The sequence below is a fragment of the Vigna unguiculata genome, chromosome 11 (assembly GCF_004118075.2).
Source record: "Vigna unguiculata cultivar IT97K-499-35 chromosome 11, ASM411807v1, whole genome shotgun sequence".
Classification (NCBI taxonomy): Eukaryota; Viridiplantae; Streptophyta; class Magnoliopsida; order Fabales; family Fabaceae; genus Vigna; species Vigna unguiculata.
Window position 1 is genome coordinate 29,609,383 of NC_040289.1, and position 15,789 is coordinate 29,625,171.

At 34.3% G+C, this 15,789-nt stretch overlaps 1 protein-coding gene across 2 annotated transcripts; it reads left to right on the forward strand.

Annotated features, from left to right (window-relative positions):
- The first annotated feature begins 11,957 nt into the window (after positions 1-11,957).
- LOC114169712 (ADP,ATP carrier protein 3, mitochondrial-like) lies at positions 11,958-15,587 on the forward strand. 2 transcript variants are annotated; one of them, XM_028054979.1, is made up of 5 exons: positions 11,992-12,148; positions 12,248-12,333; positions 12,937-13,404; positions 13,948-14,319; positions 15,005-15,587. In XM_028054979.1, the coding sequence occupies exons 3-5, from the start codon at positions 12,958-12,960 to the stop codon at positions 15,299-15,301; spliced, it is 1,116 nt and encodes a 371-aa protein (XP_027910780.1). In that variant the 5' UTR covers positions 11,992-12,148; positions 12,248-12,333; positions 12,937-12,957; the 3' UTR covers positions 15,302-15,587. The 2 variants fall into 2 exon arrangements, with proteins under 2 accessions (XP_027910779.1, XP_027910780.1); XM_028054978.1 differs by lacking the exon at positions 12,248-12,333 and having other exon boundaries at positions 11,958-12,148.
- The last annotated feature ends 202 nt before the right edge of the window (positions 15,588-15,789 follow it).

Here is a 15,789-nt window from a genome sequence, read left to right on the forward strand (position 1 = left end):
TCATTCAGAATTGAAGTCGTTACAACATAACACGACTTCCGTTCATTCTATTCAGAATTGAAGTCGTAGTTACAACATGACACAACTTCAGTTCATTTCATTCCAAAACTGAAGTTGTCTCAAGTTGTGACGACTTCACTTTTATATAGTCTTTTATTGAAGTCATCAATACTTGGTACGACTTTAGTTCATTTGTGCTTCAACTTGGCATGACTTATTTGTTATGAAGTCATGCGAAGTTGACACAACTAGTTGATACACGTTAGGGGTGGCACAATGAGTCAGCCTCACCCATTTTTGGCTAGTTGAAAATGGGCCAGGAAGGGCCAACCCGTTTTTGGCCTGTTGAAAATAGGTAGGACAGGCCAACCCATTAAGAGAAAAAGGGCTAGAAACTTCAGCCCATCTGGCCTGTCATTTAAAAAAAATCTTCTTTTACACAAACACATCCTGGTCACGTGATCAAACATATATGTGATAATAAATCCATGTAACAACTCCTTAAATAAAAAATAATAAATCCACAAGTTTCCTATGCATGCCTTAATATATGAAAGCTAGAAAATACCAAATTTCAACCTCCATCAAATTCAAAGCTATTGAAAGTCTATTATATTACACCAAACAGAAAAGTCTTTAGTTTCATCCAACCCATTTTTGCCTCAGGAGCTTTCATAGCATCTTCCACCAATTAAACAAAAATACCAAATGAAAAGGCAATTTAATAAACGAGGATGCTTTACAATGAAAAGACAATTCAATAAATCAGAAACAAAATACCAAATGTCATTCTGTATCGCCCTCAAAATCATTAGAGGCAACATTGGAACAAGTCTCCTCTACTTTTCTATCTTTGTCATTGTCTTCATCATCTTTAAACAAAATAAAATGAAGAAAAAATTATGATATAAAAAATTGTGTATGAGAATAAAAAGGAATTGAAGATATTTGTAGTTGTCAACACTCAATTTCGTCTAGGTGAATGCATTCGTTTTGTTAAAAATAAATAAATAAAAAATTAATTAAAAGACTAAGAACTAAGAACTAAGAACTAAGAATAAAATAAAAAATGTGTTCTTTATTGAGGGTAGGTTTTTTTACTTTAATTCTACCATGAAAAAAAAGAAAAAAAAGAAGAAGAAGGGAGAATCTAATTTGTCTTTAATTATCTCACCCTTCTCATGAGCCCAAGTGTTTTGTACATATTTTCACCCCTACAGTTTGCTATTTACAGTCCATGACGTGTTAGAAAATGACATTTTATAATCTCTATTTTGTAGAGAATGGTATAATATTAGAAGCAATATTCTTCATAATATTTAGAATAAATATCTTGAATTTATGCTTATGTGATGTGTCTAATTGATTTTTCAGTCAAAGAAGATATTATTAGTAGCAAATATTCCCGATAATAATGCTTCTTAGAGAATGATACGATTTTAATAATTGGAAGAAAATATTCTTGGTAATAATTAGAATCAATTATATGAATAATATGTTATGATTTGATCAGGATCTTCATGTAAATGGAAAATATTTAATTATAGTAATTACAAGCAATATTTTGTTAATAATTAATACCCTGGATATTATGCAACGATTTAATTTCTCTAATATGTTTCATCGAGACCAATTCCTTCCTCATATATTTTATTATAATTAAAGACTAGGATTTCAGTGGTATCCCAATGTGTCTATATAAGTACAAAACCTCTCCAATGCAAGACACAAAAAAAATTGATACTTCTCTTCTTTTATGAGAGCACACACGCAAGGGAGATCACCTTGCTATCCTCTTAGTCGGGATTTTCTCAGTTTGTTGCCTTGAAAGGTAAGTTATTTTTTTTTCTCCTAATGTTATTCATGTATTGGTGAGCATAATAAAATTAATGGGTTGTGAATCCTGACCTTACTCTGTCACAATATCAAGTGTATTGATTGACTTAATATATTGCTAAACGTGTTTGGGATCTAATGTTATGTAATTCTGGGGCTGAATTCATGATTGATATGTGTCTGACAACATTATAAACTCTTTCGTAAGTTTTTAATTCTCCTCTTTTTAAAAAAAATAAAAAAAATTATAAATTATACTTTTTTTTATATATGATTTTTGGATATCATGTCAAGTCTTGGATTTGCTTGATAACTTAAATTTTTTATTATGTTGAATCTCGGATTTCCTTGATAATTAAAAATATTAAAATTCCAAATTTTAACTCATCATCTCAAATAAATTTTTTTTTTACAAAGAACTATATTATCCCTGATTTTCCAAATAAAAATACGTAGGAGCGAGGTAGAACCTTTGTGGGGACAAAAAAAATAAAAAAAATTGTTTTTTATCTTTATTAGTTTGTATATGTATTTATTTTGTTTGAGTTTTTAGGAACAATAAATATTTTAAAAACATCTACTTTTATCTTGCATGCTTAATTAAAGGGAACCATCTTATGATGGGCGTTGTGGGGCTGCTAATACCTTCCCCATACGTAACATCCCTGCCGGATATTACGGGTTTTAAAAAATAATATAAAATAAGAAAATAAAATCACATTTATTATAAATCCATTTCCCAAAAACGCGAGAATTTCAAAGAATTTATTTCATAATAAATATAACTCTAAGTTCAAATCTTCTCAAAATTCAATAAAATACCAAAATAGTCTCATAATAGATTACATCTTTATTCCAAAACCATAAATGATAAAACTCTATAAAACTGTTCTTAATACTTCCAGTTCACAAGTTCCTTTCCTGTGCACCAACGCTTCTTGGAAAGAACCTCTCCCCTTGCGCACCAACGCATCGGGAAAGACAAGTAATACCCCTTACCTACTCACCAAAACCCGGTAAGAGCATTACTTCCCTTAGGTCTTATAAGCAACTACCCTTGCTTGCTCATCAAAACCCAGTAAGAGTACCACTCTTACCTGCTTACCAAAACCCAGTAAGAATGCTGCTTCTACTAAGACCCGTAAGCAATAACTCTTGCCTGCTCATCAAAACCCAGAAAGAGTATCACCCTTACATGCTCACCAAAACCCGGTAAGAGCGTTGCCTACCCTGAGACTCACAAACAATAACCCTTGCCTGCTTAACAAAACCCAGCAAGGACACTGTTACTAAGCTTAGACATATAGAGTTAAGCATTAGAACTTAACCATAACACATAAGATACAATCGAAACGCGTCAAGCTCACTTCCCAAGGCCCAAAAATCTTTTGAAAACCATTGCTCTGATACCAAATGTAACATCCCTGTCGGATATTACGGGTTTTAAAAAATAATATAAAATAAGAAACTAAAATCACATTTATTATAAATCCATTTCCCAAAAACGCGAGAATTTCAAAGAATTTATTTCATAATAAATATAACTCTAAGTTCAAATCTTCTCAAAATTCAATAAAATACCAAAATAGTCTCATAATAGATTACATCTTTATTCCAAAACCATAAATGATAAAACTCTATAAAACTGTTCCCATGAGTTTTCCCCGCTCCACTGCTAAGTCTCACTAGATCCACCTGCAACATCATCTGCTCCCGTGTACCGCGTACACGATCATCGCCAAACACAAGCAAATAGGGTGAGCTAACAAAATAAACACACACACACACACACACATATATATATATATATATATATATATATATATATATGACACAAATATACCAATCACACAATCACACCAAAGGAATTCCATCCTTTGATATCACATCACATGACCACCACCATGTTATTCGTTTTCTACATCTTCTAGTGGGTACCTCAAGGTGTCTTGCTGCCATACTTATCGGCCACAACCGATAGAGCACGTGCGGGTAACCATGCTACAGATCATACACCGTAACGCCAGGTGGAGTTCCCATATACGAACATAATTCGTAACGTCCCAAGACTACCAAACTCGTCAGTCAACTACTGAGGAGGGCAATCTATCTGGACCCATCCGTACTGGCCACAACCAGCACACTCACACCGGCAACACTCGTCAACCCGAGCTCAACTCAAGGGTTCCTCGTGTTCATCCGCCATCCCGAGCTCAACTCGAGGGATGTCATTCCGAGCTCAACTCGAGGAATGCCACGTGCTTAACCCCTATCCCGAGCTCAACTCAAGGGATACCTTCCGAGCTCAACTCAAGGAACACCAGCAAGCCGACCTTTAAGATATCCTAGAAGCCTTGTAGATCACGCACATCATAACAAGCATAACACCAATCTGCTACAGCAAAATCGCTTGGCGGGGGACACGTACCGCTAGACGTTGCCGCTTCCAGATTACCTGGCGGGGGACACGTATCGCCAGTCGCTGCCGCTTCCAGATTACCTGGCGGGAGACTCAAACAAAATATAAGCAGCAACACTCTAACAATTTTAAGCACATGATCTTATGCACCAATGCAAGTTAATACTGCCACCCATGCCTTCACCAAACCAATTCTCCACATGTGACTACTACTGACATCCAAATCCAATCTCCACCACTCTGTTTTCAATTGATTTAATTTTCGTCCAATTTGACCATCACTCACATGTAATTCAATTATGTATGATGCCCAAACACTCAGAACCAATAACCCTTTGGCTTTCTCTCCCAATTCAGCTTCAAAGCTTCACTCCAAGGCTTGAACCCATAACCATACAAATGCCAAATCAATGTTCAACCATTTAACCAATTCATGTTTCATGATGACTAATATAATTAAATGATTATATCATTTCATAATCATGCTCAACATATATTTAAAAAAATAAAAACAAATAAATAACACACAATTGACATACTTAGGACTCGAATCCAAGTCCTCTCACACAATCAAAGTACTCTCACCAATTGAGCTAGTACTTTTCCACATGATAGCAATCCGCATTAAATGCCTTAAAGGCTCATACTACCAGCATATATTAAATAATTATTTAATTAATTATTCAAATTTCTCGGGTCTTACACCATACGTAACCGACTCCTGAACCCTGGTTTCGAAGACTGTTCTTTTTAAGGTTTTTCTATATTTTTCCATAATAAAGTATGGTGGCGACTTCTCTGTATCTTCTGAATTATTTTCGTTGTCTCGCCGTGATTTCGGTTGCGACAGTAGTATACAATTTACCATCACAAAAACCATGCTTCCAATTGGAAGTACAAATAATTGCCTCAACACTTGTTGACAATAGATAATTTCTATACTTATTAAGAATCTTGGAACCAATTTTGAATGTTGATTCAGATGCAATTGTAGTAATTGGGATGCTTAACAAGTCTCTAACCATTAAAGCAAGGTCTGGAAAATGTTTATTGTTATTCTACCACCATTCAAGAACATCTATAGCTACTGAAAAAAGAATATCTTATGTTGGCTCGTCCAAATATGTATCAAGTTTATTCTTTCCCGTTTCAGCTACTAGTTGACGTTTACGTTGTTGTAATTCCAAACATGATAAACAAAAGAAGAGTATATTAATATGAACAATAATAATTAATAAATTAGAAGAAAGTAAATAACTTACATCAAACATGTTTGGCTTCATAGAAGATGTGGATAACACATCACTCAAGGTACACTTTTAAGCATTTAAAGTTGAAGTCTTTGAAGTATATCGAGAGGATAATATGTATAGTTTTTCCTTTATCTTCTCCACCTTTTAATCCCAACAAAGAGGGTAAATCTTTTCAAAGCAGAAACCCAATGTAACTAATCTCATCCTTAGGTCTAGAATTGCCCTAAATGCAAGAACAATAATGTATGCATCCCAATATTTGTCAAATTTCACCATCATCTTTTCAGTCATATTTCTTATAACTTCATCTCCATCTTGCACACTCTCCATTAAAAGGCATTGAATTTTCCAAACTTGAAAAAATACAAGTTGGGTGTAGGATAACTTGAGCCTAAGATCAAATTTGTAATTTCATAAAATGGGGACAAAAAAACAATGATTTTTTCTGCTTTTTGCCATGCCTCCTCAGATGGATAATACTTATAATTCTCATCAACTAAGCGTAAATTTGCAAAAACCCGTTGGTATTTAACAACACTTTGAAGCATAAAAAAGGTTGAGTTCCACCTTGTAGGAACATCTAGACACAGTCCACTTGATGCATCGATGTTCCCTATTTGTTGAAGACATTCTTTAAATTTAATCATTCTAATTTCAGAACTGCTAGCATACTTGATGTTCCCTTTAATTTTCTTTAGAGCATCACTAAGTACCTTCAACCCTTCTTGTACAATCAAATTTAAAATATAAGCAGAATAACGAACATGAAAGAACTCTCCACTACAAATTAATGAATTATTTAAAACCAACTGATTTTAATGTTTTCACCAATACATCATTGTCAGAAGCATTATCTAAGGTGATAGGAAATATTCTCTTTTCAATTTCCCAATCATGCAAACATTCATTTATCTTCTTAGACAACTTAAATCTAGTGTGAGGTGGAGGAAAATGGAAAAAGTTAAGAATTTTAGTCCTCAACGGCCAATTTGAATCAATGTAATGCGCTATTAAACTTATATAACCGTTAGTAGTGCAATATGTCCATAAATCAAAGGTTAAACAAATCCTACTCGTAATGTTATGCAACTCATCCTTCAACTTCATCTTTTCTCTCCTAAATATTGTCAATATGTCCTTCTTAATAGTATTCCTAGAAACGAGTGTTGCTTCAGGATTCAAATAACTTATCCAAGTCCTAAGTTTGGGGTACTCAACAAATTCGGATGGTAAACCATGTCGAATAATTAAATTAGCACACAATTCACGGGACACCATTTGGTCTATTTTTGTATCTTTCAATTTTCCTTGCATCCACCATTATTTGACCCTCATCACCCAAATTTACTTTTGGTACACTTTTCAATATGATGTTTTGAATGGGAAGTCCCATATTTTGTACCACCAACTATATACTTTTTCTTACACCCATTACACTTTGCCCTTTCTTTTCCATCCTCACAAAGCCCAATCTTACTAAAGAATTTCCAAACATTAGAGGATGATAACTTCTTCTTTTTCTTATCAGTTTCACCAGTTTGCTTATCCCTAGTCACATTGTCGGTTATAGTATTTGGTTTGTCATCGACATCCCCATTAATAGGTTTGCTAATGGAATCATCCATTAATTTTGTGATGTTCCTATTACATAAAACCAAAACTAAAAAATTGAAGATAACATATACAATACAACACAACAATAGTAAGCACCATAACAACAATCGAAAATTGAAAAACTGATATAGCAAAGCACCAAACAAATAACAATAACAGAAATGAGGACCAAACAGATAACAGTAGTAGAGCACCAAACAAATAGTAGTTGCAGAGCACCAATCAATAGGTACAACAATCCAAAATTGAACACAATAGATACTCAACAATAGAAATAGGGGAATAATGACCAATGGTAGTAGCATAACACCACAATTACGATAGAAAGGGGAAAATCAAAAATTGAAGCAACCAAATACTCAACTCAGTACACATTGTTTAGGGCAGAAAGGGGGAAAATAAAAAACTAGGAACGAACTTGCGTCATCATCAATGTCGCTAACGATGGGGTCACGACGTCGGCACTTGCCCTCTTCCTTCGTAGGTCATGGCATCGCCACTTGATGCATTCAATTGAAGGAGATGCAAAGTGGGAGAGAAGGGGCAAAGTGGGAGAGATATGAGCGAATGGTTGATCGTTGTTGGTGTTCCATGGGTCATGCCATTGTTGTTGTTGTCTTTGTCTTTCTTTGTGGGTCACGTCGTCACCGTCTTCCTCCGTGGGTCACACTATTATTATTGCCAGTCACTTATGTGTGTTGTGTGTCTGCCTCTCCTCTAGTGGAATGAGAAAAACAGGTTAGGGAAATGCCAAACCACATGAGATGCAAGAAAACTAATCTCACTCACGGGCTAACCAACCCAATTTTTTTAGCACTCACGGGTTACGGGCTAGTTTGGCTCAATCCAACCCCGTCCTGAACCTCAACGGGCTGACGGGCTAGGTTGGCCGGGTTGGATCGAGCCACGGGTTGATCTTGACTCAACTCGTTTCTTTCCTGATGAGATGACCTGTTGGGCTCAACCCGTATTGTCACCCTTATATACGATTTTTTTTAAAACTTGTACCATTTTGATAATTTCCAAAATAAAATTACACCATAACGGTGAAAAAACAAAAAAAAAATCATATTTGATTTAGTCGAGTTTTGATGTATGATAAAATAGTGAACAAAGTACATTTTTTAATTTTTTTTTCTAATTTTTTACACTAAAATTTGTATTCAATAAACTATTTTAATTAAATGGATATACATTTACCAAATTTAATTTTACCAAAACCAACCATAATTACAATATATTCAAAATATATTATTTATTATATTTACTCTTCTAGTTTTGTAATCCTAACTAACTTTTAAATAATAAATTAAATATATTTTTCAATTTTAAATTTAGATCAGGGTATAAATTTTTTTAACTTATAATAAATAAGTATACATTTTAAAAATTTGATTACACAACACAAATGAAACAATTTTATAATATTCAAACTTCTTAAAATTAATAAAATTATATAAACAAACGTTCTAAAATTTAACTTTTGGGGCAACGAAAAACAACAAGTTTATGTTAATTTTTTTTTCATTGATGGGTAATTGTTATTTTTTAGATCAACTTTATTTCTCTAAATTGTTAGTAAGAGGGATTGAGTCCATAACCTTCTACTCCCTTCACTTCCTTCTAACTATTATCTATCCAGGTAAGGGAAGCTAGGGTTTCACACTTTTAATGTATATTGTCTGCTTTTCGACTCCGTTCCGTGTTTTTAACGATTATATGGTGTTTAGCACGATATGAATCTGTACTTTGCTTTGCTCTAGATGAATATGTGTGTTAGTCTACGTGAACAATGGAGGAGATCTGATAATCTCGCCCAAGCGAGTGGGTCTCGCCTAAGCGAGAAGATCAGAAACCCTCCCAGGTGCTACGCGAGCTGTCGCTCAGGTGACGAGCTCCAGTTTTGAGCGAGAAGCCATCTCGCTCAGGCGAGGAGGTCTCGCCTAAGCGAGAGAACGCGACAGCACCATTGTTCCACTTTTTGAGCTCTCGCCTAGGTGAAAGGAGCTCACCTGAGCGAGAGAACCCCTTGCCTGAGCGAAGCCTTTTAGCTTAAGCGAGAACTGGGCGAGAATGTGCTCAAGTGTTGTTTTCCCCTCTATTCTTGGATGATTGTCACATGTTTGGTTGGATTACTATGTTAAAGTATGAATTGAGTGATTTTGCATGTACTGGATGGTTTATGGGCTAGATTGGATGAGTTTGGTATGATCTTGGTACGAAACATGAAGGGATGGTTGGTTTATATATATTGGCACGAGATTGGTATGCATGATAATATTACGTTGGTTGGTGAGACATGATTTTGGTTTATCAAGACGTAATTCCACGAAAGTTTCATGGTGGTGCCTCATGGTCAGGACGTAATTATGAATCTCTAGGTGAGATCTCATGGTGGTACCTCATTGGTCAGGACGTAATTCCACGATGGTTGCGTGGTGGTGCCTCATGGTCAGGACGTAATTCCTTGACCCCTGTTAGTGAGAGCTCATGGTGGTGCCTCTTGCTTAGGACGTAATTCCACGAAGTTCGTGGTGGTACCTTATTATATAATTTAGTAAGGATTCAAGTAAGGGTTGCATTCTGACACTCTAAAGAGTAAGTTAGTCTCACGTAGGGCGTACTGACTCAAGTGGTGAGAGTAGCAGGAGGCTCTAGTCTCTGGCAGGATAATGACCTTAGACGTTTGAAGGCTAACCTTGTGAGTGATAAGGTGAAACCCTTAACAATTGGCTTTGCAGAGTAGTAGAGGCCACCACAGGTGCAAGCATCCAGTGAATCCGACTAATTATATGTATCCGGATAATCGTGTCTTGAGTCTTAGTGTATTGCTTGGTGGATTTATGTACGTTTAACTTTTAAATTGTATCGTTCAATTGCATGCTAAAAATCTTCTACTCTAGCTTACCCTTTCTGCTTGCTTGTGTGTTCTGTGTATGGTTTTCTCCTCTTGCAATGATCATCAATTTATTGATGTGAGTAGATGTGGGAACCCCTAGTGTTCATCAGGGTGATGGAATTTCTGCTATGTAGCTCGACTTGTGGTTGGATCTCATTCCTTCAAGTACCGCCTGTAGGCATTATTGCCTAGGTGTTTGGTCAAAATGTTAGACTTTTACTTTCTGTTTTATTATTGGCATCGCGGTGTGCCTTAGTTTTCTTTCTGTAGGTTTGGATGACTGTAAGATCCTTATACCTTAAACCTCGTGTCCTTTTTATATTTAATTTATGTAATGTTTTATTTTAATAGATTTATCTATTAAAATGAGACGTTACATATGACGATTAAGTCGTGTACGTGATAACTATGATGTTTAAGGAATTTCAAGGAGAAGTTCCTGGCAGTGATGGTTGTGGTGGTATTGATAGTGTATGCCTTGATATGGGAGAATGACTGGTTGGAGGTATCCTGAACTCTAATAATCATTCACACTCAAGTAAAGTAGAATGAGTTATGTGGTGAAAGTAGCAGGAGATCCTAGTCTTGGGACATATTGGGCTATAAGCATGAATGGGATTAACCCTGTGGGTGGTTGGGTGATAGCCCATTGAGACTAGACTCTGTAGAGCTTAGGAACCATCATAGGTGCACACCTCTTGTGTACCCTATATCAAGAGCATGTATCCAGATAATTGGGTCTAGAATAGTCCGGTGATATGTATGATTTTGTGTAATGATTGTAAATATATCTATTATGATAATATAATTTAGTGTAATATGTTGTGAATATAAATACATGTGTACCTCTTTTTAGCTAGCTTACCCTTGCACTTGTTGGTTGTTGTGTTTTGTCTTTTTCTTTTACGATAATCACCTATTCGGGGGGAGCAAACGAAGTTGCAGGTTTAGAAACACCTTTGGAGGATGAGAAGGTATTAGTTAGAGTTGTAGAAGGTTTTAAAGAGTTTTAGTAAGTGGTTAGTTTTGTATAGGCTTTTAGATTAAGTGTATAAATGATATATTTTTATATTCTTATATTTTGTAAAACTGTATTAATATTGAATTATCTTGGATTATCTGTTTTCAATACTAAGATGAAACATCTTTTTTATTAGTCTAAACTTTTGAAATTGGGTTGTCACAAAATCATTCGTAGTTTCCATTAATAATAGATATTGAAAAATGAGTTTGTCCAAGTCAATTTGATAGATTAGGATCATGCTTTTACAAATGTGTTATTTTTAAAATAGAAAATAGTTTAGAAATTACACTTGTTAGATTATATATTTAAATATAAGAATATGTTTGAAAGAAAATTCATTTATAAAGTAAGTATTAATTATGACTTGTAATAAAATAATTTAATATGAGTATAATACTATTTTAATTTATTTACTTAAAAATATTAATTAATCAATTAAAATTTTAAAATATAATTTATATATATATATATATATATTAAAATAATTTTGAAAATATATACGTTTTTTAAACATACTACTAAGACAGGGTAAAATTTTCATATATTTATTGCAAAATATTTGGAATGGTTTGCTTTGTTTATTCTTGTTTTAATTATTGTCTTTATTATAGTTTTTATAATAAAAAATAATAAAAGTATTATTATTATTATTATTATAAATCTAAATAATTTATATAATTTTATTATAAATAATTTTTATTTATTTAAGTAATTTTTTTATCGTAAATATTTATTTTAGTTAAAAGAAATAGCTAAATTTAAAATAGGAGTATAATTGAAAAAACATCAAGTTTAAGAAAGTGATAGCATTTAAAAATAATCACTAAGAAAATAAATTAGCAAAAACCTTTTAGTAAGAAAATAATATCGTTTTACATTATTTAGAAGTATTAAGAAGCTGACTCTGGCAATATTTGGGAGAGCATTTTCGGCGCAGACATTCTCAGTTTTTTCGGCCGAAAGAAAATGGTCCAAGACAAAAGGAAAATAGTGAAGGACATATCCGTCATTATGTAAAACCCTAATGCAGCTGGTTCTGTGCTCCATTTATAGTCTCAACTCAACCTTCGTCTCTTCCATTCTCTCACGTATCCTCTCTTCAGGTATTCCCAACCCTCCTCTTCTGTTGCCTGCTATTTTTTCATTATTCTCATCGATTCTTCTTTCTTTTCATGTGTTTTCTGTTAATTTTTGTTCTGTAGTTTGTTCCTCTGTGATATTGAATAATCTTGCACGATTTGCTTTGCGATCTTCTCCTTTAGATCAAACCACTCCACACTCACAGAGTGTAAGTTGAATCTGAGAGAAGAAAAACTGTATTATTTGCTTTAGAAGTTTACATTTGCACACATATGCCGTCTACATTATACTGGAGAAAATGCAGGCTCACGGGTGTATTAATGTTTTTTGTAAATTTCGAAAATAATCTAATTCTTTATTAAATAATTGTAATTAAAAAGTTATGAAAACAAATTCGTTAAAATATTTTTAACTTGTCTTTTTTGTTTATTCGATCTGTAAGAGATATTGAAAAATACGAGTGAAATATTTATATTTAAGATTAATTTTGATATAAATTGTGTACATTAGAAACTCAATTTATAATTGCTATTATATGGCTAGTTAGAGAGCATCTTCAACAAAAATTGCATAAAACTAAAACTGTTATTTTGGAATAGATCTTACATGTATATGCATTTTTCTACAAATTTAGGTTATACACACACACACACACACACACACACACACACACACACACACATATATATATATATATATATATATATATATTCTGATATATAAACTACCTCCGTTAGAACTTTGGTTTTCTTTCTAAGTGGCATTTTAGTGAGAATTTGTTTTAACACTGGTGTTGTTGAATCTATGGCAGGCTGCTATCTAGACTGCAATCATGGCTGATGGACTGGAGCATCCATCAGTTGTTCAGAAGCTAGCTGGACAGTCTTACCTTGTCTCCAGGCTTAGCCCCAACTTTCACTCCAGGAATTATTCTGCAACTGGTATTAACCTTAATGGAGGACTGCACACATCTGGATTGGCTGCCTTGTCATCTGTATCTCCAATTACTGCACATGCTCCAGCAGAGAAAGGACCAGATGCTTTTATGGTGGATTTTCTGATGGGCGGAGTATCTGCTGCTGTATCAAAGACAGCTGCTGCTCCAATTGAGAGAGTCAAATTGCTCATTCAAAATCAGGATGAGATGATCAAAAGTGGTCGGTTATCTGAACCATACAAGGGAATTGGTGATTGTTTTGCTCGAACCATGAAGGATGAGGGTGTGATTGCTCTTTGGAGAGGCAATACTGCCAATGTTATCAGATACTTCCCCACTCAGGTGAAGATCTAACTTATGAAGATTTTAAGTAGTTCTAGAGATGGCTGCCTTCATTAAGTTTTTGCCTATACATGTGGTAGTAGCACTTTTCCTCCCAAATGTAGAGACACTTTTAGAACTGTAGGTTGTACCTTTATTAACACATGTGACATCTGAATTTATTGTCTTGATAGTCCATTTTTGACAATGCTTGATTGGTCTTTTACATTGCCTGTATCTATTTGCATTTCACACACACACACCCACACTTAAAATTTCACTCTTGCTCCTGTTTCTGTATCTAGAGAGTCCCCTCTAGATGTGTGCAGTGTCACAGTCAGAACGGTCGTCTATGTGCAATCTAATGACTGAATTTGTCATCTCTTTTTTTGCATTCAGTTGCACCATCGTATTCCTAGATTATTAGCTTATATTTTGCAAGGGCAAAGATCTAGATAATATCTAGTCATGTCTTTCTAGCTGTTTACATCTCTTGACCAAATATGTTTTAACTTTTTCTCTATATCGGATCTGAAATATCTAATATTCTCCTTTTTCTTCCAGGCTCTGAACTTTGCTTTTAAGGATTACTTCAAGAGGCTTTTTAACTTTAAGAAGGACAAAGATGGCTACTGGAAGTGGTTTGCTGGAAATCTGGCATCTGGTGGGGCTGCTGGGGCTTCTTCTCTCTTATTTGTCTATTCTTTGGATTATGCCCGTACACGTTTGGCTAATGATTCAAAGGCTGCAAAGAAGGGTGGTGAGAGGCAGTTTAATGGTCTGATTGATGTATACAGGAAAACCATTAAGTCTGATGGCATTGCTGGCCTTTACCGTGGTTTCAACATTTCATGTGTTGGAATTATAGTGTACCGTGGTCTTTACTTTGGAATGTATGATTCTCTGAAACCAGTTGTATTGGTTGGTGGGTTGCAGGTATGTGTACAAATCGAATCTCATGTTATTTTTAATTTGTATTTTGTTAAGTTAATAAAAGTCATCTTTTACTCATTTCACTTTGGATTCTTTGGCATAATTTTTTTAATTATAAAATAATTTGTTTGAAACTTTGTATGTATCAGCTATATTATTATTGTTTAATTTGTCTCCTTGAAGCTTCTCTGTGGGTTTTACATAGTTTAAAAAATTTAAAATAGTTTTTTTATAGCTAACCATACAGAAAGTATTAGTATGAGAGTATAACATTCCAACTACCTCATGTCTCAACAATCATGTTTTGGAGATGATGCTTATATAAAAAAACGAAAACAAACCAATGAAAACATACATTGGAACCAAACCAGAACTCATGTTTTAGAAAACCAGGCCTGTATTCCAATAGCTTTTCCCAGTTTCTAAAGGAGACTTCACTAATATAAGGAGGCAAAGTATCAAACCATCTATATTGTGCTTAGACTCTACTCCTAGATGAACTATACTATAAGCGCCTGTATTCCCTTCTCTAAAATTGTGGGAAACAAGAAAGTTTAAAATTCTAGACATATATTATCCATTATGAGGCTAACTATAGATCTTGGCATTTCTACTCCTGAAGTTGTGCTCCTTTTTCATGGTGATTTATTTTTATGTTTACTTACAATGTTACTCTTGTTGTTAACAGGATAGTTTCTTTGCTAGTTTCCTTTTGGGGTGGGGAATCACAATTGGTGCTGGTTTGGCTTCCTATCCCATTGACACTGTGCGTAGAAGGATGATGATGACTTCTGGAGAAGCTGTGAAGTATAAGAGTTCTTTGCATGCATTTCAAACAATCGTGGCAAAAGAAGGTACCAAGTCACTCTTCAAAGGCGCTGGTGCAAACATATTGCGTGCTGTTGCAGGTGCTGGTGTGCTTGCTGGTTATGATAAGTTGCAGCTTATTATGTTCGGAAAGAAATACGGGTCTGGCGGGGGCTAAAATGATGACGACAATTTCCTAGGATAATCATGTTTCCCTTCTGATATGGAATAATTTTGAATGGAAATTTTGGTATTTTGATATTTTCCAAAATTTAGGACCGTGAAACAAAGAAATCACAATTTTGTGAACAAAATTCTTCATTTTGGTTGAGAAAATGAGACTCTTTTCTTGATTGCTAGTGTGATGACATGTGATTGTGTCGCATGAAGGTTGTTATATCCGAGTTTGCGTGATGTTTATGGACATGATCAATAAGAAACAATTAATATACACATTGCTTCTATATTGACATGGTACATAATATATATACGAATTGCTTCTTTAGGTTTGTATGTTTGGTTTATAGTGATCCTTAATTAGAATCACGTCAATACGGCAAACAAACTACTCTAATGAGATAACTATGTCTTTCACCTAGACAACCAAATCTTCAAAGACATTTGAGTGACTTGAAAGTAGTGTTACATTAAGATCTAAGGAAAAGT